Below are 24,153 nucleotides of genomic sequence, written 5' to 3'. Positions count from 1 at the left end.
TTACCCTGGATATTCTGTCTCTCTCGCTTTGCATTTGATTGGCTGAGAAAAGAGGTATCGGCGAACCAGGTTGTAGAGCGAGAGAGACAGGCTGTACATGGCGGACATGGCATAACTACTCCATCTCACGCCTCTGTCACACTTTCTGTAACCGTGAGGCTACCTCCAATAGTATATGCTCTAAGGACTGGACAAACTTCTGGGACTAGCGAATCTTCAATAAGATCCCAAAAATTCAAAGTTGACGAATTGAAGACTATTTAATCGTATTCCAAACATAAATTAAAGAATCGCTATAAATTTTAGATTCGCTATCATTTGGTCATTCATCTTTATTGCTTAGCTATGGCTTAGCTTATGGTTCTAAACAGCGTATCGAATTTCTCGCAGCCATTTTGTATTTACATAATTTGTTAACATTTACATGTCTAGCTGCAGCAGACAGTCAACGTTGTTGATTTAAAAAAGATGGCGAAATTTTTTGGAGTTGATAAAGTCGTGAGATTTTTCCAGATTGTAAGAGATAATGGTGGCATACGAGGATCATTACGAGCTCTGTACAGGTTTGTATCGTACAGCGTTTTTTAACTATTGGTCGAATATTGTTTCGACCTAACCTATACTAACGTTCATTTATGCTATCAAAATATGAAGATAAGCCTCTTCGAGTTACGTATTACCATCAACGCTTGTTTTATCATTATTTTCTGTAGACGGGATGAATTGAAATCAGGAACTTTGATTGGCGAGGACAAATACGGGAATCGCTACTTCGAAAATAACATGCACTTTTATGGTAATTATTATATTGTTAAATTAATGCTGAAACATCATCTTATACCCTATTCTGTCGATCTTGTTCTTAGGTGAAGTTTAGATTTCTCAATTACTTCTTTCCCAATTTCTATCACCGGTTTTATATTTACATTTATACCTGCTGTTACTGCGCAGTAAATACATCACATGATTCACAAGATGCTAACTGTAGCTGGAGCCAAATATCGTTGTATTTTCAAATAATGTTTACAACATCCAACATTCCCAGCATACAAAAGGCGTAAGCACACGCTTTGTTTAGTCGCAATCCTTAGCTGAAACAAGAGCTGTAAGACTTGGGTTTAAGCAATTTCTTTTTCTCTTCTCTTCTTTTCTTTTCTTTGTTCTTTTTTCTTCTACCCACTTACCGGTTAAAGGGAGAAGAGAAAGAAAGCAATAAGAAGTAAAGAATGCTTCAATGTCGTCTACTTTTCAAATTCACTTGGCTGTTTTATTTTTTATTACATAACCGCCTACTTTTGCCCCAGATTGCCCTTGAGCCAGACCATAATATTGACCTTGTGTAAATTAATACCTTGTGACAATTCTGTTACAAATATGAAACTACAAACATTTCCAACTGTTTGCTTCTCTTTTTCTATAACTTCGTAATTGATAAAACTCGTTTGTTGGGCCATTTTAGGACGCAATCGTTGGGTTGAATATGCCGATCATGTTGGTCTAGACTACAACGCATCTCAAGTGCCTCCCGAATGGTTCGGCTGGTTGCATTACAAGACTGATCTACCTCCATACAAGGATCCATCTCGTCCCAACTACAAGTGGATGCTTGATCATACAGAAAATATGACGGGAACGAGAGATGCTTACATGCCTTATAGTACGACTCGTCCTAAAATTGAAGCGTGGAAACCCAAGTAAGATTATTGCCAAATCTAGAGTATGATGAAAGTAGAAAATAAATTTACAAGCATTACAAACGTGAAAAACGTAGTCGTAGAGACAAGCAAAAGAAATGAAACCCTTAGCTAAATTATTTCGTATATGTAACATATATTATAGTACGCTGTGTGTACAATTATTGCAAATAAATCGCATCTCTATTAACTTCAATATATTTACAAATTGTGTCAATATATGAAATATGAACCAGACTATCCTCATGGTGTTCTTTGAATGATTGATATCTTCCCAAATTTTTATTTCTTATCATTTAATATATATATATATCACAAAGGTAAAGAAGAAAAATTTTATTCCAAATTCAGTGCATTTTCAAATCTGATCCTGCTCTATTTTTTGCTGATAACGAAAACAATAATAATACTTGTTGTTATAATAAGTAATATTATTGACACAAATGTTCGATCACAAATTATCGGTATTGACGTTATTTCTATTATTATTGTCATTATTATTGTAGTGAAAATAACGCGGTGTGGGATTAAGAAATTACGACCATGCGCTGTATTTCAAGATATGAATTGCGTGCGTAGCTGCCGATTTTATTTTGCACTTATTACGTAGAGTCCTTGACTTTCACATACAGCTGATTTGGCGGTGAGGGAAGTGGAAGAAGAAGAAGAAGAAGACTACGGTGAAGAAGAAAAAAACGATGTGAAGAAATAAGGAGTTAACTGGCGTTGTTCTGTAACATAAAACGCGCGAGATGCGAAGAAGATAGTAGTAGTAGAGAAGAGGAGAATGGGTGCTGCAGAAAAAAAAGAGTAAAAATTGATCGGAAATGGGGCGACGAGGCAAGGACAAATTTTAATCTACGTATTGCACACAGCATAAGCATAATGCACGTGAATCGGCATTCATATTGAAAGCTGAAGGTGATCAGGCAGGATCCGGTGATGTCCGGCGAAAATTGGCGCGAACTCTCGCAACCGATAAGCCACTTTCTCATCCTCACTTTATACATATACGTACACGTATATGGAGGTACATTAATTTCTTTTTACATTCATACTTTATAAATGTATATATTTACGGCACGTGTTACGATAAACGTGTTTATCTGATTCTGATGTAAAAATTAATGAATTATCGATCGCGCAGCGAGAAACCCCAGTGATGTGCCTTAATTAGCAATCAGTCGCAACGAATGACTTTGTACAGGGTTGGGCTCGCGCGTAAGTTAAACACTGACGCAGCTATGTAATTCTAATTTAAGAACGCACCGCGTCCACATCGTCGGGCAAACAGTGTAAATATGAGTTGAAGAGTATTATTCTCGCAGACAAATGCAATTCTCGAATTTCAAAGCACAATCTTGGAACCACGATTTTTTCTGAGATATGAACGAGTCAAACACGTGTGACTGGTCAGTTTCCAAAACCAACCCGAAAAGTCGAAAAGAAAATACTCGACCATTTGATAAATGAATTTGAATTATGGTATAAAATCAACATGGCCCCTGTTTGCCTCTCGATTCGAATTCTATTTTGGCTCTAAAATGGTTTCCAGCGCTGGTCGTTTTACAGACGTTATTACACGCCGAACAGAATCGCGGCAAGAATAGTTTAGTTACAAATTCGCTGCCGACGAAAGCCCAGCGAACCGAAAATTTAGATTGCGAAATTCTATCATACGCGCCCTCTCCGCTGTTTGCAATTGACCCGCGACATCATGTACCGCAGAACAATTATATCGTCCAATTAATTGTACTGTGTAATACGTGCGTTGACGCCTTCTTCGTCTCTTTTCCACTATCCGCCTTTAACCATCTATCCGTCGGTCGTAAGCGGTATTCGTGTTTGTCCATTTATTAACGATCAATTTTGTTCAATATATCTTTTATTAATAGTAATATCAGGAGCAGCGTGACGCCCTTCTCCTTTCTTCGTGGCCACTCATCCTTATTTTCTTCCTATTAATTATCACCCTCGGCTCTATTTCAAGGCTCTGGCTGTTGTACAATTAGCCGTAATTAGACATAAATCATCAGAACGAGGAAAAAGGGATGCTTTACCCAAGTTGATTTCAAAGGCGATCGTCTTTTGAGAAATTTTTCATTTAAAAACTGCAAACCTGCTTCGTTAGGGTAACATTTTATCCACACAAAGTTCATCTGTCCCTTTATCTATTTTCCATATTATATGTGACAGGCATATTTTATTTGGTAAAGAGACCTCGTAAACTGGAAACATGTTTTCGTATAAAGGGAAAATTCATTCCAAATTTTCTGATTTTTCAATCATTTTTTATAATTTTTTTTTTTTTTTGCAACTGATTTTGCGAACGCAACATCTTTCGAGAACTTCGAGTATGGTGTTACGGGTGTACTTTTCTTGTTTTTTTCTCCCGTGTTTGCGGTTTTTTGTTTATCTATTTGTATGTATACAGCAATGTTGGGCATTTTTTTCTTCCCTGGCTTTTTTTATTTATTTTTTTTTTTAATTTCACTCACGATTCTTCCTCCTCACCTTTTCGCCACTCTGTCGTCTTTTTCTCACAGCCAAGAATATAAATATGGAGATTAAGTTCTGACTGCTGTTTAACCTTGGAATTAGCATGGGAGAAGCTGAATTTATCGTACCTACAGAAAGATTTTGCCCTCCGTTTTTCTTCTCCTCTTTTAAAGTTTCTTCCTCGTTCTTTTCATTCGTCATCTTCGTCTCTTCGTCTCTGACTTCGTCTTCCTTCGACTCTGTAGTTCGTGCAGGAATTCGCATTGCATACATGTAGGTTGTTGCGCGTTCACAATATATTCCTATTTGCAACATTTCGATGCATCGTTACGTCACAAATTAGCTACCGATTCTTCAATTTTTGTGCATATAATATGTATCCCATTTATGACGCGTATGTACATACAAATACATGGGCACTCGTAACACCTGTGAGTGCATATTCGTATATTATTAAATCTCGCTCGGTTCCCACGAAACCTGTTTTCCACGCATTGAAATCGTTCTCGTTTTATATATGTATGTATACCACACACCGCATGTACGGCGATGAATCACTAATTCTTTTTAAAAAAAAAATCACCGTACACTCTGGTGTACATATGTACTACATATACACATAAACATATACGAACGTGCGCACCTTGCACCGGTTAAACCACCCACCTAAGTTATAGTGAAGACACGCGGATAATAGGAACGGGGTATTCGTTTTTATTCCCATTATCATTAGATATTACGTATGTACAAACGGGAGAATTTTGTCTCTCCCTTGACAGAAGGAGGTCGGTATGTGTTAATGCGTAATTTACGGCTCTCTCTCTCTCTGTCTCTGTCTCTTTTTCGTCCTCTCTCCTTCTTCATATACTTCTAGGAATCAATTAGTTATTAGATATTCACGGACAAGAAGTAATAACGTCAGAGGAAACTACGAATCGTTGAGACAGTTTCCTGCATTCCGCGGAGAACACTCATTGTACTTTTAAGTATAATATCAGAGTATACCTACTTGAATTTTCGTGCCTGAAAATAGGATAAAGTGATCTGCATTCATTGCAGGATAAAAAATAAGGGAAGAAAAAATGAAACGATTCGTTGTTGAACAATTTGTTCGCAGTTGGAAATAATGACGAGAAGGATGACGAGGAGGAGGAGGAAATAAAATGAGGCAATATAATAGCCGTTTGATTTTCAATATATGCATCATTAGCTAATGGTAATGATAATTGAAAGATTGTTCACTTTTCGCTGCGGGGGAAACGCGTCTCGTTAGCCAGACATGCCGATATATATACTATACATACATACCATCAACCTGTATAATTATTTACATAACATATCGACATTGTTATACATTATACGTATTTTGTGAAAAAAATTTAATTTGTGTCAATTGATTTTTGTCTCCGAAATATTGGACGACGTTTTTTCTTGTTTGCTTCTTTCTCCTCGCATCCGTCACGTTTCGAGGTGTCCACACTGCGCATAGCGTTGGTATATATACATAAGTGATACGTAATAAGTCGAAGTTCTTCTCAGAACGAGATAACAATTACTAGATTCCAAGATTGAAACCCAAAGACGGGATGACGACAGAACCGTGAGACAGAAGCTCACTGTAGCTTTTATTCTTTTGCAAGCTGCGCAGCGCAGGGTGGTAATTTGCATCATGTGCTGTAACTTTAATTACCATCCGCAGGCAGCACTCGAACGGATTCGGCAGAGCTGATGATACTTCCGCGAAAAGTGTAACCGTGTCTCTCGTGGTTACCCTGAGCTTGTATCGATACAGATATACCAGCAGGCATTGAATGTGTGTATATAAGTAACGCGCATACACAGATTCGGAGTATGTGCGTATTCGTCATCGGATGAATTGAACTAGTTTTAAAAAGATCAAAACGAACTTCCTCTTTACGTTGTAATGATGATCGTTCTCCGCTTTCGTTCTTAATTAACCGCTTCTTCTTCTGAATGTATGTAAAACGATTGACACGCCAAATTCTCCTTGCCGTAAAACCCATGGGGATAGAATCGCATATGCGAATACCGCAGTTATACTTGTTTCCGTTATGACTTTAATGTTACGAAAATTGAAATCTCACCGTGATAATTCATGAAAATCGAGGACCGGGGAAAAAAGAGAAAAATCGTTCCTACTGTATACGGACAGAGATTCTATTTTTTAATGTTACTTGTGTAGAATTTTGTTTCCTCATTATTGCATTATAACTGGCGTAACAGCATGTGCAGTGTGAACAGTTTAAAATCATTTTTCCGTTGTTACCAACAATCACCCCTGCAGCAGTTGCCCCTTGCAGCTTTGAAATGTATATACGCAGTGCAGTGAAAGAGTGTGAAAGGGTAGTTGTTATAGATTTATCAAATGTAAAATCAACGGCTACAATGCGAATTGATTGATACCGCAGTGGGAGAAATTTCCAAGAAATAAAACCTTTTAAGTGGTATAATATCAGGCATACCTTGCATATATATATATAAAATATGCTTACGTATGGGTTGCGTGCGCACGTTTGTGTGTGCCTGCGTACACCGCGCGGTACGGAGAACCAAGTATACTAAAATGTTGGAAATGATTGGTTGCCATGGGAAACCTCTCCCCCTACCCGCCTTAATCCTAACCAGCGCTAGCCAATCCAGTAACAGCGAGGGACAGCATTGTTGTTTTTGAAACGTATAAATTGACCGACACTAACCCTCTGCAAATCAGTTCCCAGGTTGAACGCGGTCTTATATAAAGAGAGTTTTTTCACGTAGATAAACGATAACGATATCGCGCATTATTTACTGCAACGCGTTCTATTACACAGAGCATTCGGATATAGATATTGTAAAAAGGTTCGGCTAATTGTCGTCCTATCGTACATATCTGCCGCTGTAGCTTCTGTATATCCTCAGTCGTCTCATCGGTGAGTAGAAAATAACATATTATTGTTGCTTGCGTTGTTGCATTGGCGTTTTTATTGTTGAAAGAAAAGAGAACGATAACTCGGGTGATAAAAAATTCTATAGATATCACGTCGTTATCTGCACATGATAAGGCAGTAAAAAATGCATTTCCAATTAAACGTATCACGGTAAGAATATATACGAATTGTACAGATAAAAATGACCATATTCGCTATAATTATCGTCAGCACGACACAATGCTCAAATTTTTTTGGAGTTGATCCTCGTTCCTTCTTCCGCCTGTTCGGCTCACCGGAATTTTTTTTTTTTTTTGTTAGTTGTATAATTCGCTATCGGGCAAGGAACACCGTTTTCTTTCTTCCAATTCCCGAACTTTGGAATTATTCTAGTTGAGAGGGATTATAGTTTCTTTGTTTCGTGTTTCTCTCTCGTCTTTTTCTTTCAAGTAACAGTAGAAGATTAATTTCAGTACGGATATAAATGACGAGAATAATTCGCGTATATTGCATATACAGGTGCGATACGCTTTTATACCTATGCCGTGTAATCACTGCAGCACGAGGGAATTGTGGTCAGGTAACAATTTATACACGTCCATCCATCCTGTCAGCATTAATTGCAACCTGCATCGTATACCTGGATACGTTGGGTAGAACATAGATATGCCGGGTATCAGCGCTGCTACAATATTCCGGGAAAGTTTAAAAGAAATGATACGGTGTATCTTGCGCAGGGAATAAATAAAGAAATATAAGGAATGAATGAATGAATGAATGAATGAATGAATGAATGAATGAATGAATGAATGAATGAAAGACAGGGAAACCAGATATAGATAATAAACAAAACATCGTTAAGCTTGCTCAATGATCAGCGGAGTTCCACGATCGTATTTGATTAAACAGGTATAGGTGTGCGCATACATGGTTTATTATACATTGTACCTATGTTCAACATGTATAATATGTATAATAGACACATGTGTACACGTCTCCATTCTCCCCGTACGTGTAACTCGCGGTCGTTGTATTGCGGAGTTAAATTACACACAAAAAATTTATCGTTTACGACATCCGGACGTGAATAACTACGGGTGTGTGTGTGTGTGTGTGTGCGTATAATATCGTGTACATAAGGCATTATTCGCGCAACTCTGCAGCAGCACGTCGTCGCGCGAGGTTTGCGTTCGGCACATCAGCCAATTTTTCGAATCGACTCATAGAAATACTTACCGACGTCGCCATATTTATACCTTATTTATATATATATATGTATACGTATATTATGTGTGTCTGTAAAATGTATGTTTAGTTGATCGCCCTTGGCTCTGTATTATTTATTAGATAGATTTATCTTTAAAACATGAAATTCGTGACACGTGCCTCTCGCGATCTCAAATCTCGCGGTCCGCGGCGTCGCCGCACGATTCTCCGCGAATTTGAATCTCATATCGCTGTAATTCGGCGTAGCTGGATGAATATATATACATACATTTGTATGTGTATATATATATATATATATAGATATATACATACATGTGCCTAATATCCAAATTCCATAACATATCTGGTGAATCCACATAAAATATGACGAAATCTATGATTCAATATCGATATACAGATGTATCACGAGATATGCACGTATGTATATACGTATTTATTCTCTCATCTCTCTCTTCCTCCCTCCCACTCCCCCTCCACCCTCTCTCTCTTTCTCTCTCTCTCTCTCTCTTGCTTCGAGCTCTTCTGGCTCGTCGCATAAAGTTTGCCACTGGCCCGCGCGCCAAACGATAATCAAATGCGAACCTCATCGAGTTTCTATGAATAAATAAGCAATGTCCGGTAGATTTCTTTACGTCATCGTTTTCTAGGAGAACCGGGTCAACGGGACCGAAGGTAAGAGCATCTAGAGATCCGACTGATAGATGTACTCTCCTGTGTGTGCATGTGTGTGCGCGTGTACTTGTAATAAACGTGCATAAGAGAAGAGATTTTCGGAACTTTACGGCTCGTCAAGTTTCACACACAGCGCGACTTTTATACGCTCTGCATGTGATTTTCTCAAGCACTAAACTCGGATGCATTTATCAGACGGACTCGGCGCGCTACGCGCGTCGACGCTCACGTGTATAATAATAAGCTGCGTAACTCGTAAGCAGAGCGTTTTAAAAGACCAAACGATCGCGCGATGCGGTATCCTAATTAACTTATACACATACATCAAAAGTTTCCGGAGAACTCGTTTATATGTATACATCGTCCCGGTTTGTGCCAGTCAGCAGCAGTTCCTTGTCTCTCTTTATTTCTGTATAATTTTACCGCAATTTTTCACCCGCACACGAATTATCTAAACGAATCCGCGGTAGAGTTCCTGTAATTTAAAGCTAACAACGCCCATTTGTTGGATGCCTAATTCGGTGCGCTCGGCTTTACGAAATGCCTGAAATTGTGCGTTATCAAAACATCGAGTCATTCTTGTACTCGTTAAACGGAAAAACGGGCCGCAGGTAGGGACTCATCGTGATGCCTACGTGCTACTCCGTACGTGTGCTACTGATAATGTTTAATGTGCGGTAGTACGATACGGTCAAATTTTAGCTGGGACCTTTACCCGTCTGATCTATGTATTATTCATAGATCCGCGGGTGGATTTATAAGGCCTTACCGAGGGTTTATAAATATTAAAATACATCCTTCTTGGCCTTTGGGGTTTGTATGTGCATATTATTATAACATTGTCTCCGCATAACAACGTGGAGTAAGACACGTATGCCGCATCCTAGTCATCGCGGCCAACAGAACATCGAGATGAAATATAGGTTCGATTATCATAGACGTTTTTTGAATGAACCTCAAGTCGTAAATCTTTAATACGGGGTTTAGTATACTGTTTTTTAGTATCCTATTTTTTAGTATTCTCTCTATCTCTCTCTCTCTCTCTCCCTACATACGAGCTTAGGAAATTTATGTTCGAGATGTTCGGAAAGTACCCGGGATATCTTACACGCCTTTCGGCTCACTCAATAATTGGCTAGCCCGTTATTATTGCCGGATCGGGTTTGAACAGAGCAATTTATTGCTGTATAATGAATCAATCAATCATAAATCGGCACAATTTTCAGGCTGCAGCGCCGTTCGAATTCAAATTACAAACACATTATTAGATAACGCAACCGATAGTTAATGTATCCATCGAATTTTTTTTACCACGTAGTTTATCCCCTGAAGGATCGCGCCTCGACGTCTTTTCATGGTGAATTTATAATTCATTCGATCGCTGCGGGCAGGAAGACTACCAATCAACTATCGCTAATTCCTCATTCATCCATGTATGTATTTACTTACGTAATTCGGAATTCGCTGTACCATAGGTTTAATATCTTATTATTTGAACGTCGCGAGATTTTTTGCTATTAATGTTCAGATTTCGCCGTGGTTACAGGCATACTAGGGTGTCATTCTCCCTTACATCAAATCGTCTAACTATTACTCTGTGATAATAAACCTCCAACCATTACTGTCTAACTATAGTTGAGTTGTTATCGACTAATTATTGAAGACGACGTATATTCTCGGATAATAAATCTAGTTTTCAATCTATTCGAGGCTCGCAAAGTGAAGGGAAAGGTTATGTTCATTATTTCAGACATAGAAGTCTATGATTTCAGATGCATCGACTGGTGTTGATATGCTCGGCGGGCTTTCTGCTCGTGTCTACAATTCTCGAATTTGCGAATGGCAGCCCGTTGTCCTTCCTGAGGGGTCGCGTCCAAGAAGCCGACGATGATCGGGTGATCGAGGGGAATGAGATCGATGGTGACGTTGTGGTGGCGCCACCGGTTGTCATCTCTCAAACGCGACAACCCGTCAAGGGAAAAAATAAATTTAAGGTAAATGAAGATGTAGCCGTTAGTTACAGTACGCTTTCGAAAATCTGAACAACTCTGTGTCATGTCCTCTGACCGAACTTATTAGGAACTTATTCCATTATTCTTTCATCCTCCCTAACAATGGCGAGTAATAATGCACTGCGTGAATGGGAAATCCTGGGTAATTTTGCATTGCACGCGTGGTCCTGAATTCGAAACCGTAGATCACCGAGATGAGATTTTTCCAATAAATCGAAGCTAAGAGTATGAAATAGAATTTTCATTTCGGCTTTGAAGATTCGTTGGGAATGAGATTGTATTGGCATTACTAATTCTCAAATGTTCCAATTTCGAAATTCTAGATAATCAACAAGGAATGGGTACAGATGCCGAAAAGTCCGCCAGGTGCTATCAGTGTTCCCTTAAGGTAAATACGATTTTTGATTTCATTTGATTTCGTCTCATCCACAAACTGATAATGGGAATTGATTATCTCAATTTTTCTAACGTAGATCACACATTGAATTGGAATGTGAGGCGATTGGAAGTCCTGCGCCTCAAATTTATTGGCTTCGAGGAACAGAGCCCCTACGCCAGGTATCTTAAACTGTTGTTTGATGTACATGAGATCATTTCAGGGTCACAGAAAATTTAACTGTATATTAAATCAAACACAGAGTAAAGTTTTTATTGACGTCAGCTCACTTATCGCTTTTGTAAGGATCTATATCCCGGGCAGTTGATATACTTTAGTTTGATGCCTTATGCTTTGCTAGAAAGGTGATATAAGCAAACGTTAAAGCCGCATTTCCAGTTCAAGTAGATGCTGCAATACTCGTAGCATCTGATAGTGCAGATGAAATCCAATCTTTGTAATATCTACAAAGAAGAAAATCGATTCTATATCGAAGACTGGAAGTGATATTGCTCTTCCATTATTATAATCATATTTTTCTTCATTATATAGCTAGATGAAGTGGTTGGAAATAGCGTAGCAGATATTAATACTACACCTTCGGTTTGGGGAGGTATTGCAAGAACCAGATCTCGACTTGTCATTGACTGCGCTTCACCTAGAGACCAAGGCATCATTCACTGCGCCGCTGTCGCTGGCAGTAGGATAGTTCTTTCAAAGCCAACCATGCTTATTATCGACGGTAAGGATTCTTCTTATTTCTTATAGCTACACCGCAGTCCTGAATGTGCCAATACGGTAAGGATTGCAGCATGGACTGTGTGAACCAAAAGACTATTTCAAATTTCAAGAAGTCTTAAAAATAATTCTGCAAGTCGTTGTGTGCAAACGAAAAGTATATTTTTGACCACATCGAGAATAGGAAGATTTATATCAGTAGTTAAAACCGCAGTTCTATTTCTATACTGCATTAACATATCGGCAATATGGGATACGATCGTATAATACGAAGTTGTATCAAATTTGAATAATCAAATCAGCTCGTGATCTGAATTTTTGGAATCGGCTGCCAATAGACATATGACCATATCTCTAAATAAATCATTTCTAACAGCTGCTGAATATCAAATTGAAGTCAGATTTGTAAGGCACAAAAATTTATGCAGATTCAATAGGGTCATTGATTTCTAACTGTATTGTAGGCTAGAATTTTCAGAACTATAGGCGTCTCATATCTCATCAACTAAGTATTTAAAAAAAATGAAATCACTATTTGCTCTCCATAAGCCCTCCCCCTTGGTATATTTAAACCACTATTTTTTCAGAACTCAGCAAGGGTAACGGTAGCAGCTGTGGAGCAGAAACTAAACCCCGAGTCACTCTTTATTCTCCAGTTATGCTAGCAGCTATAGGATCGACGGTCACCTTGCCATGCCGGGCTAACGGAAGACCTCGCCCCCCTCGTACTCTTTGGCTGGACAATGATGACCGGCCTATAACATCTTCCTCTAATCCTCGCTTTAAGGTATTATTCGATTTATCTGTTACATTATTCGTTTTCCTTTATCATATTCCTGTAGAATAATTTGAAATATCTTTGCATCAGGTCTTGGGGACCGGTGAGTTGGTGATTTTTCCCTTGAATTGGGACGACATGGGTGGATACACATGTATCGCTCAGTCTGATCGAGACGAGGATGCTGCCAGCACGTTCTTATATCCAACGCTGGTTGGTTTTTTGCAATTTTATAAAATTTCATGCATGAATCTGGAGTTGAGTATGAACAATATCTTCACTATTTTTTTTCCCTGTTTCTATTTTACAGAACGATGAGAACAATAGCTAAGCAAGTAAAGGGGCAATGCGGCAGCGTACAAATAAACTCGGTCATTGGTGTACTGTCAAAATTGAATTCAACGATTAGAGCAACGAGTCATATTTGCATACTTATATATTATAGTTGAGTTGCGTTACTTTGAGATGCATTCAATTAAATGTTCTAGTCACTAAGCGTTAAGTAGTGTTTATTTTTGGAAAAGTATTTCTTTTTGAAATTTTCTTTTAGTTGAAAAGTAATTATTAGAAAAAGTAATAACATTCCGCTGCTTAATATATTATGATTCTTATTTTTATTATCATTATTATTATTATTATTATTATACATCAATATATCGTATTTGGTTTGAAATGGGTAAATGATGTAGTGTAGGGAATCGTACGTACTTCAAAGTATTCAATTGATTATTATTATATGTTAGTTAACATTGCCAAACAGTAAATACGAATACATGTATACACTCATTTATTGTCATCAGCACTTTTATTACATTACTCAATAATATTATCAAATAATAATATATATATGATTTCATATACACCATAAATGCATAAAACAACATCGTAGACACGCATACATTCCATACAGATTATAGTACAATTCAGAGTGATTGTTTCTGTTCCTATAATATTATTATTTATTACTCGTAAGATTGATTTCTATTTACGAATACGGTATTCTATACATGCTTGTACATTTTACAAGTGCATACATACATAAGTAACAATTTTGCGTTGCATAACGTATTACCCTTCTAAAAATTTTCTAAGCACAATATAATTGTTTATGTTAAAAATAATTTGCAAAATGAGAGAGAAGGTATGGAGTATAGTTTCGTTGCTCTCTATTAAGGAAATAATAAATTTACAATGTAAGGACAAAATCATGAATGTACTTAATCAAAAATGAATAATAAAGGGTAAAAAATATTAAATTAATAATGAACAAAAGTTAAATTCAGATTACTATTGAATTTGTACCAATAAAATGTTTGAAAGAATTCATATGGTAACCTGGATAATTACTCTAGGTTACATGAGTGAAATGGTGCTACGTGACAAAATGGTAAGATTCAAACTGCCGCGGATGATGTATTGTGCAACTGCGCATGTGGGATAAAAATAACCGTTGATCCCATAGCCGTATAAGGTGCCGCTGACCTGGATCTAAGAGATGTAATCGATCGAAGCGCCCTCTGCGTAAGTTTCCTCGGTTCCAAACCATTCGAAGGTGGTACTCTCCACCGGGGAGTAGCGCAACACAATATTAGACAAAACGCGGTCGGTAAAGGGCCTGAATCTGAGTCGGTAACCATACCAGCAGGATTGACTCGAATTTTGCATGCAAATGATGACGTCATGCGTATAGCGATTGCATCACGACCGAACTGATTATTTTGATAGTTTTATGGTGAATATAGCAAATTCAATTTATTGTTCTGTGAAACACCCTTGAATATGGGACATTCTTTGACGAATCGGACAGATTTAGATAAAAATGGACCGACACAATTTTGATGTAGCTTAAAATTGTTTCACGGGTTCTATATCGAAAAAATAGGGATACGTGTTCGAGGATTTTTTTATTTTACATATTTCGTAACATAGAGGGGATCGAAAATTTGATAATTTGGTGTTTTCTGGCACGGAGAACTCATTTTCAAAAATTCATAACGCCGGTTCTGTTTGAGCTGAAAAGTTGGTTTTTTAAACCCAAAGCTAATAAAATGAATTTTAATGCAACAATTGTTTCATTTACGATTATTCCGAAATTTATATTGTTTTAAACAATTAATATGTTTAAATCGATTTTTAGCAATTGCCTTCACCTTGTAGCGAGTTCTCAGCACGACCATCGTATTCTACGTCAAATTATCTATCAATAACGCATTTATATTTGATGGAGAAATTATTATTACTGTAGGAAAAAATTAATTTATCCAGCGCGGCACGTCACATCGGCGCGCGGGTTCCATTGCACGCCTCATTATCTTGCCTCGTATCGTTTTCTTATGTAATATAAATGATTACTGTATATTCTCAATTGAATAATAATATTCAATAGCAAGTAAGACTTTATAAAAAATGTAACAAAAAAATAATCAAATACAAAATATTATTGTGTCAAATAAAAAATCAATTTATTAAGATTTCAATACATTATTTTTTAGTTAATAAGTACCTCGTCCTGCTGTACGTCGTAAAATATTTACATTTATTCTTGAAAATTTGTGTGATTCCAACCTTTCTTGAAGAATTGGAAACAAAGCAATTCTCATTGTGTCAGCAAAAAAACGGTTGTACAAATTTTTAAACGAAAAATACTATAGATATTAAAAGTGAATGTAAATATTGTGAGACGTAATGCAGAACGAGGTGTTTATTAAATAATAATAATGTATTAAAATCTTGGTAAATTAATTTTTTATTTGCCACAATAATATTTTTTATTTTATTATTTTTTTGTTAAATTTTTTATAAAGTCTTATATGCTAATAAATAATATTATTCAATTAAAAATATAGAGTAATCATTTATATTACAGAGGAAAACGATACGAGGCAAGATGATAAGGGGCCGTCCATTAATCACGTGATCTTTTTTTAAGCATTTTTCAACCCCCCCTCCCCCTTGGTGATACGTGGTGAGGTTTAAGACTACCCCCCCCCCCACCCCCCCCCCCCACCCCCCACCCAACATCACGTATATTTTTAGTATCTAAAAAAAATCTAAAATTTTTCAGAATATCTTAGAATATTATCCTAAGTACAGATATAAAATATAATCTTATCTTATTCTGATATTAAGGACCATGATAAAAATAAATACACGTGATATCTTATTACACCCCCCCCCCCCCCCCCCCCTTGTAAAATTTCGTGATTTTTGTCAACCCCCCCCCCGCCTTTCAAGCCTCACGTGATTAATGGACGGCCCCTGAGGCGTGCAATGGAACTCGCGCGACGATGTGACGTGCCGCGCTAGATAAATTAATTCTTTTCCTCCAGTAATAATAATTTCTCCATCAATTCAAAATACGTTATGGACAAAAAATTTGACGTAGAATACGATGGTTGTGCTAAGAACTCGCTACGAGGTTGGGGCAATTGTTAAAGATCGATTAAAACATATTAATTGTTTATAACAGTAGAAATTTCGGAATAATCGTTAATGAAAGAATTGTTGTAATAAAATTTATTTTATTAGCTTTGAGATGAAAAAAACGAACTTTCCAGCTCAAATAGAACCGGCGTTATGAAATTTTGAAAGTGAGTCTTCCAAGCCAAAAAACACCAAATTATCAAATTTCCGATCCCCTCTATTTTACGAAATATGTGAAATAAAAAATCCTCGAATACGTATCCCTATTTTTTCGATATAGAACCCGTCAAAAAAAATTTCAGCTGAATCAAAAATGTGTCGGTTACAAAGGTGTTCGGTTGTAAAAGAATGTCCCATATACATTAAAACATATCGCGCAATATTAGTTTTACACAGCACGAAGTATTTTCAAAATGATTTCATAAATATCACCATTCACCATTTGTAGATATTTGGAAATATGTTCGAAAAATACGATTGAAACAAAACGGGTACGAATCGTGGTCTCGTTTTATGAAGTTACGCCATCGGTCGCCCCCCCCCCCCCCCCCAACTCCGCTTCTCCTTGTTGCAAACTTGAATGGTCATGTTTATTTTCCGTCCATGCATTGCATTGTATTCGATTATTCGCTCAGTCTACGGATAGTGACTGTGCGCGAGAAAAAAAAATCTTTGTGTCGTCAGACGACTGTGCTCGAACATTTTGTAGTTCGAAAATAAAGAGTATTTCTCATTCTTCTTCAGAGGTTTTCTATGAGGTACACACATAATTATCTCTGGTGAGTATTTATACATATATATATTAGGGTGGTCCTTATTTTGGGTAAGTCGGAATTTCAAACCTCTCACCCCTTGCATATCTCCCATTTGCCAAAAAAAAAAATGTGTGCAAAGTTTAAGCCCAATCGGACAACGTTTACCCGTGGCCCAAGAGGGTCAAAGTTTAATATTGGAGCCAAATGGTAAAAACGAGCTTGAAGGCCTTTATTTAAGTAGACCAGCGAAAAAAAATCGTAGCAGGCTATAATCCACAAGATTTCTAACTAAATTCACAACTAATTGAATGTACTGATACCGAGTTCCGCCAAAAATTTCTATGTCGAGTTGTAGATGTACGTATTTGTAGATGTACGTATGCTGTAGAATCTACGTATTTACATCTACAACTCGACATAGAAATTTTTGGCGGAACTCGGTATCAGTACATTCAATTAGTTGTGAATTTAGTTAGAAACCTTGTGGATTATAGCCTGCTACGATTTTTTTTCGCGGGTCTACTTAAATAAAGGCCTTCAAGCTCGTTTTTACCATTTGGCTCCAATATTAAACTTTGACCCTCTTGGGCCACGGGTAAACGTTGTCCGATTGGGCTTAAACTTTGCACACATTTTTTTTTTGGCAAATGGGAGATATGCAAGGGGTGAGAGATTTGAAATTCCGACTTACCCAAAATAAGGACCACCCTAATATATATACATTATACAGTTGTATAAAACGTGCACCCCGACTTACGTTTTTTTCGACTTACGCCGTCAATGCCGTCAATACCCATAGCGTAACTTCGGGGTATTACTGTATCGGAATCATTCTGAAATTGTACATCGCTTGTTACACACAACTCTACTGACAATAATGAAATAATTTTATGTTCGAAGCTATTTTACTAGTGAAAAGGGTTTCAAAAAATGATTACATATAATTTCGCAACACTTTATTCATGTTACTATGGATATATGAAACAATTGTTGACATCGACGTTGAGGATTATTTTTATACCCTCTGAAATATTAAATGCAAGGAAATAGTATCTGAGATTCGAGGTAAGTATGAAGCTGCGGGTTGTGCGAAACAGTTCCTTCTCCCGGTTGATGGGAGTTTCTAACATCCTTTGCGAAGTAATGTAATTTGAACATAGTTCACCACTCCATGAAGATATCCTCGCGGCATGTGACATTGTGTACGTCCAACGGTTACGACGGATTATCCTGTAAAATATAAGCGTGTTCATTTGGTTGTTTCGCTTTTTCAATGCAGAATCCATAACATGATTAGTACTTGTCGATAAAAATATACTTTGGCAGAGAATTCGTGCCCTCCCCTCCTTATCATATAAAGAGACATACAAATACATGGGTCCTCTTCTGTTCTCTTACAACCATGTGTCGGCGCCATCTCACTATACCCAAAAATGTTAAGAGTGAATGGTCGAATCTGATGAAATGGAATAGTGTGATTAAAAATTTTGATCATCTTGAATAATCCGAAAAGTTGAGATAATTCTTTTGAAATTAAGATATTCATTTTTTACGAATCACTCTAAATTTCACCGTGTTCAATATTTTACTACCGATAGCAGATATCTAATGTATGGTCATTCGGAATGAATATGAATGGGAAATTCATCGTCAAACCCGACGGATTATTTGTAATCGGAAAGATTTTTTACAGAATGTATGAAATGGTAGAAGCCTCGCCAAAAAATGGTACCATTAAACAATTCGTTCGTTAATAACAATTACAATGTTCAATGTTTCCGGATAAACCAAAGTTTTCTACGAAAGCTTATCCTCTCTGCTCGCGAATGTGCTGTGAATAATTTTTCTACGTCAAATAGAACCGGAGATGAGATATTAATTCTTCAAGTTTACTGCGCGCTCATTTTGCAACAAAATTGAATGACTCGACGCTTCCGGAAAAAAAATCGTAGAAATAGGTTTTGACTTTTTATGGTCACATATCACTTCGAAAAAGCTTTCATTGTTTTGGAAAATACGCGGTCATTTTTTGTCAGAATGATATTTCTGACTCAAGAACCTAAATTTCGTCCCAACTGACTTTTTATGGTTTATACATATGATGACATAATAACAGTCGTAATATTTATTTTCCTTAAGATTTGAAATTTCTCGCATATTTGCATCGTACTTAGGGCATATGTCAACACGTGTAAATTTCTCCAATTATCGGAAAAGAAAATTACCGTACGATTATAATAATTGAACTCTCCGAGCATTCGAATCTAGGCTCCGATAAAATTGTGGTATTCGCAACGAAGCATTCAGCAATTCTTATGTTCTGCACACTCCTAACGAAAAATCAAAATGATTATATATGAAGAGAACAGAGAAAAGAAAATTTGAAACACGTATACAATTTGGTTACTCAATATTTTGAAAAATGTATAACAAAACGACGATCAACACAAATGTCAACAAAACGACGATCTTTCGAACACCACTCTTTCGAAGCAAACGTAAACGGACGATTTGTTTTCTACATTTTTTTTCTATACTATGAAAATGCTGGAAGTCTCTCCCCACTCCTCAACGGTATACATTTTCGTAGAAATACAATGAGCATCATGGGTACAGTGAGAACACTCTGGGGCGAGTGTTTCCATACTTATGAACGGTAGTGTATATTCATTTGAAAAAAAAAACGGCAATTTCTCAAATAATGAATTGAAAAATCTGAAAAAATTCACACAGAGTACCTTTTAGTAGTACTTTGATGTAACCAATTATGGGGCAGATCTGAGATGGTCGAAAAAAAATGGCGGAGTTGACGGAGAATCCTTCCTTTTCGGGTTAAATTCCGAAAATATCGATTTTTGTAAAAAAAGGTGAGAACCGAAGTTGTTCAGAATTTGATTCTTAACAAGTTTGTTACTATTCATTTATGCCATTAAGTTGAAAATAAACAAGATAATGGAAATATTTCGAATTTGTCGTTTTTTCAGGTTTAATTCCAAAAATCTTGATCCTAGAAGAAAAACTGTAGGAACTAACTTGTAGAGAATCAAAATTTATACAACTTTTGTTTTTACGGTTTTTCTGTAAAATCAAAACCTGCCGAGTTATTCAAGAAAAACCATTTTAACCTAAAAAAACCATTTTTCGAATATACGCATAAGCATGATTTGGTCGCCATTTTGAATTTACACTCCCAGTGACCCCCCCGAGACAGCTGTGAAAAAAAATTTTCGTACAAATTATTTACAAATTAACCGGGGAATTTCAATATCAATTCTGACGATGACTCAAGAAATTAAAAGGTTGATCGAAACAGAAATCCGAAAAAATTAAATTTCCATTTCTTTGAATGAAAAAAGGCGATTTCCCGAAAAATTTCTTAGGAACTTTCGACTCCAATTTTGACAAGGATTCGCCCTGTCAAGTATTTGCTGTGAATTACGAATCACCCTGCATAGCAAGTGCAGATTTGGCAGGATTCTTGTAAATGATATCTATAATTGCATAACAGAAATTTGCAGTATAAAACACTTACCATTGCAACGAACGATTCGTTCGTCGACGCGTCAAATTTAACCTTTTTTCGGTTCAGCCGTGCGACGTAACTTATCCATTGTTGCACTCACAAGATTACTGTTGTTTGTAACAAATATATGTATACACACTGGCCGCGTGAAAATTTGCACGTGATTAGAACTTGTGACACGGCAAATTACCAAAACACTCGCGTTTGCTTCGTTCGCCGCGAAAAGTGGATGTAGACGGTACGCGAGGAAACGCAGAAGTGACGGCCGCGCGGATAGTGGGGACAGTGGCGTGTGAGGGATAGTACTTGGAATCCGAAGAAGTTGATTCCTTCGAGAGTTCCAAATTTCTGTGAAATATTATAGGATTGTGCTGGACTTTGATGTACAGCAGTAACACATACCCTGACTTTTCGTAGGTCGTATACGATGCAGAAACCAACCCAAAACTCGCTAGCGTATCCGTAGCGTATACCATCTACGAGAAGTCACGGTATGTAGTTTTATAACGATTTCCACCTAATGAGTAACTTTCAGGTAGTTCGTCTGGTGTAAAAAAAAAATTTTGGTAGCATCATTCAGAACTAGGCGTAATTGACAAATGAAACGAAGCAAATAAAGTATGAAATCCTTATTTGTTGAGAATTAAAAACAGAAAAAATTGGCAAGCAAATCTTCATCAGAATTTTAACAAGGATCGGCCCTGTAAAATATTTGCCACGAATCTTGAACCGTTGTATGCAGTAATTGTATGTATGTACAATGACATAGATTTTTTGCGGGATGTATTTCTAGTATTGTTAAACACATCCGGTTCAGAAACAATTTCGCGTATGTATTAGGGTAATCTTTAAAACAGGCTCGGACGATTATCAACCGGCCCACCCCCCCCCCCCCCCCCAAATTTGCTATAAATAAATAAATAATGGTCTGTTCAAGAGCACAATTTTTTATCTCAACCCTAAACCCTCACGCCTATACTTGCGTATTTCCTGCAATTTCGGTATTTATTTTACTGCCGCATCTAATCTTTCGGTCAATAATCTGTAAGTATGACAATTTTGCGGACATCGATGCTACTATTAGATGAGGATATCCGGAGCGTATATGGGGCATTCTATGTCAATTATTCGCCATTTATATCTGCCTTTTCGACGAACAGGAATTAATGGATAGGTATTTTCGTTTTTGGTAATGATTTTCCATCAAATCTATGAAAAAAGGCAGATTTAAGTGGTGCGTACTCGATGTAGAATGCCCCAAAACCCTTCAATAAAATAAAAAATAATAATTTTCTTTGCGGAAGTACGACTCAAAACGAGAAAAGAAACAGTATGTTATTTTAATATCGGGTTTTGGAAAAGCCATGAGCATTTAAAAAAAAATTGTGCGATATTTTGATAAATTTATGGTGTTTGGATGGGTTGAGACAAACATCTAAAATATTTCAGAAAGACTGCTTTTGGCAGGTACAAGAAAGTGTAAAATTTTCAATAAAATCAAAATTGGTCGGGGTCACGGGTTGGTCGGTTTCGCATGGAATGCCCCGTTCACGTATAGTCGGGCTACGTGCGATTACGAATAGTTACCGCGATTGTGAACTGATGTTACCATTTCCCAACGATGCCTTATAATATGCACGAATTTCAAAATCTAACGGTTATTCTGAGTGAGTTGTACATTTTTTCGTATCCACCTAATAGCCTATGCTCTCGTCGGCACTGCAGATTGTTGCTTTAGTAGAAACATAGGACATGTGCGTATTACCATGTCGTTTTACCATCTGGTACCGCTTCGGTTGACTACAGCGCTTCTGGAGGTTCAACGTTGAACTAAATTACAGACTTCTCGTGCATCGGAACGGGCTCCTGTCACCTGAAAATCGCCCGCACAAATCGTGCCATATTTACAGAAAACTGACTAGTGCTATAGGTTTTCCCGGATTACGTGTGTGTTTTTGTACGTCGGTATCTCCCTGGCAAAAGTGAAAGAAATTCTGATATCGTACAAGCGGTGAATATTCAACAAGTCGCTAGCCCGATCGGCCATGTTTGACGCGACGTGATTTTATTGAGTTCATCATTATTTTTATTAGACGTTATCAGTGATTTGCGATAGTAGTGACTGAGATACAGACGTACAATTTTATTCAAGCTATCTTTTGAAAATTTTCCCAGTCAGATTCGTACCCCCGTTTTATCAGGATTTGTGCGGGCGATTTCCCCGCTTCTGACGTCACGAAATATATATATAGGACATACCAGGTCAGCGGCACCTTATAAGACTCCATGTATGCGTTGACCTCCGGCAAATGCTGCGGTGACCAATCAGGAGCCCGGCGCAAGTCCGGCAGCGGCTACCTCCGGCATGCCGCACCGCACTGCGTTGAGATCATTCGGCTAAAGTCGAGAACCTTCGGGGCCATTCGGAATCTGGCAAAGCTCAAATCATGTCTCAAATAATAGTCAACGCGACGTAGGTTATGTCGTATAAAACAGTTTATGAAAACAAACCATCAATAACATCAACAAAAGATTCCACTATGGAATATAATTGTGATGACGTGAATGAACTTGTAATTCATTACGTGAGAAACCGCTCGGAATTATGGGATAGAGTATTCCTTTCTTTTAGGTTATGTAGCTATCGTTTGTATACGTTTTTACGACGCATCTTCGATTTCCGTACGTGGCGTGGCGCTAAAGTCTGCCGCGTGCATGGAGTCGCCTTCCGCATGCGTTTGCCGGAGCTCGACGCATACATGGAGTCTTAGCTTTATATGCCTATGATCCCTTATATACAAGGCTTTTCTCCTGATATCAGAAAAATTCTTAAATGTAACATTGCATTGTGTATGTGTGATTGAGCCTGATGTGTGTATGTGTGCAAGTACCGAGCGCGAGCGAGCGTCGACGGCGTCGTCAGTCAGTCGACACCAGAGCCTTGTACCAGAGATGCTACTAGTATAGTTACAAATATTGTGTCGAAGTCATTCGTTACCTTCCACGCTCTGTTCCTAGTATTCCCAAAGAATGTAATAAAACCTATATTGGACAATCATCATAAAATTTGAAAAAAAGAATATCCAAACACAAATCAAATATTAAATGTCATGACAGCGACACTTGTGCTTTAGCAGCTCATGCTTTACAATTAGGACATTATTTGGATTTTGACAAGGCAACATCTGAATCAAATTGGTATAAACGGAATATCAAAGAGATGATCCATATTAGTGAAAACAACAATACCGTTAATGGATGTACGGATATACAAAATCTAAGTCATCTATATTTAGATATACTATAGTTAAAAAATTTCGCGCCAAACAACAGTTATGGTAATTCTCACTTTCGACAATTGACTACAATATCGAATTATTGATTCTGGTAATAGATCGTAATCAATCCTCCTGTCACTTCCTTCCATCATGCCGTTTAAACAACATCAAAGCGGAAAAGGTTGTCACTTATTCGTAAGTAATTTTTGTAACGTCGCTCTCCTATAATTTATATTCCAATTCTAAACCTT

The 24,153-nt window shown here is 37.3% G+C and overlaps 2 protein-coding genes across 3 annotated transcripts; both read left to right on the top strand.

Moving 5' to 3' along the window:
- Nucleotides 1-203: 203 nt before the first annotated feature.
- On the top strand, nt 204-1,890 carry ND-B17.2 (NADH dehydrogenase (ubiquinone) B17.2 subunit). The gene is made up of 3 exons (XM_046624787.2): nt 204-563; nt 714-796; nt 1,460-1,890. Exons 1-3 carry the CDS (start codon nt 469-471, stop codon nt 1,696-1,698), a joined length of 417 nt encoding a protein of 138 aa, XP_046480743.1. The 5' UTR covers nt 204-468; the 3' UTR covers nt 1,699-1,890.
- Nucleotides 1,891-6,934: 5,044 nt separating this feature from the next.
- On the top strand, nt 6,935-14,201 carry ImpL2 (Ecdysone-inducible gene L2). 2 transcript variants are annotated; one of them, XM_046624781.2, is made up of 9 exons: nt 6,935-7,123; nt 10,338-10,452; nt 10,792-11,013; nt 11,355-11,419; nt 11,505-11,589; nt 11,960-12,149; nt 12,733-12,932; nt 13,014-13,136; nt 13,234-14,201. In XM_046624781.2, exons 3-9 carry the CDS (start codon nt 10,792-10,794, stop codon nt 13,252-13,254), a joined length of 906 nt encoding a protein of 301 aa, XP_046480737.1. In that variant the 5' UTR covers nt 6,935-7,123; nt 10,338-10,452; the 3' UTR covers nt 13,255-14,201. The 2 variants fall into 2 exon arrangements, with proteins under 2 accessions (XP_046480737.1, XP_046480736.1); XM_046624780.2 differs by lacking the exon at nt 10,338-10,452.
- Nucleotides 14,202-24,153: the final 9,952 nt, after the last annotated feature.

This window comes from Neodiprion pinetum, chromosome 4 (genome assembly GCF_021155775.2).
Source record: "Neodiprion pinetum isolate iyNeoPine1 chromosome 4, iyNeoPine1.2, whole genome shotgun sequence".
In the NCBI taxonomy this organism is placed as follows: domain Eukaryota; kingdom Metazoa; phylum Arthropoda; class Insecta; order Hymenoptera; family Diprionidae; genus Neodiprion; species Neodiprion pinetum.
Note: the sequence above shows the minus strand (reverse complement) of the source record. Positions and strands in the feature narration are given on the sequence as shown.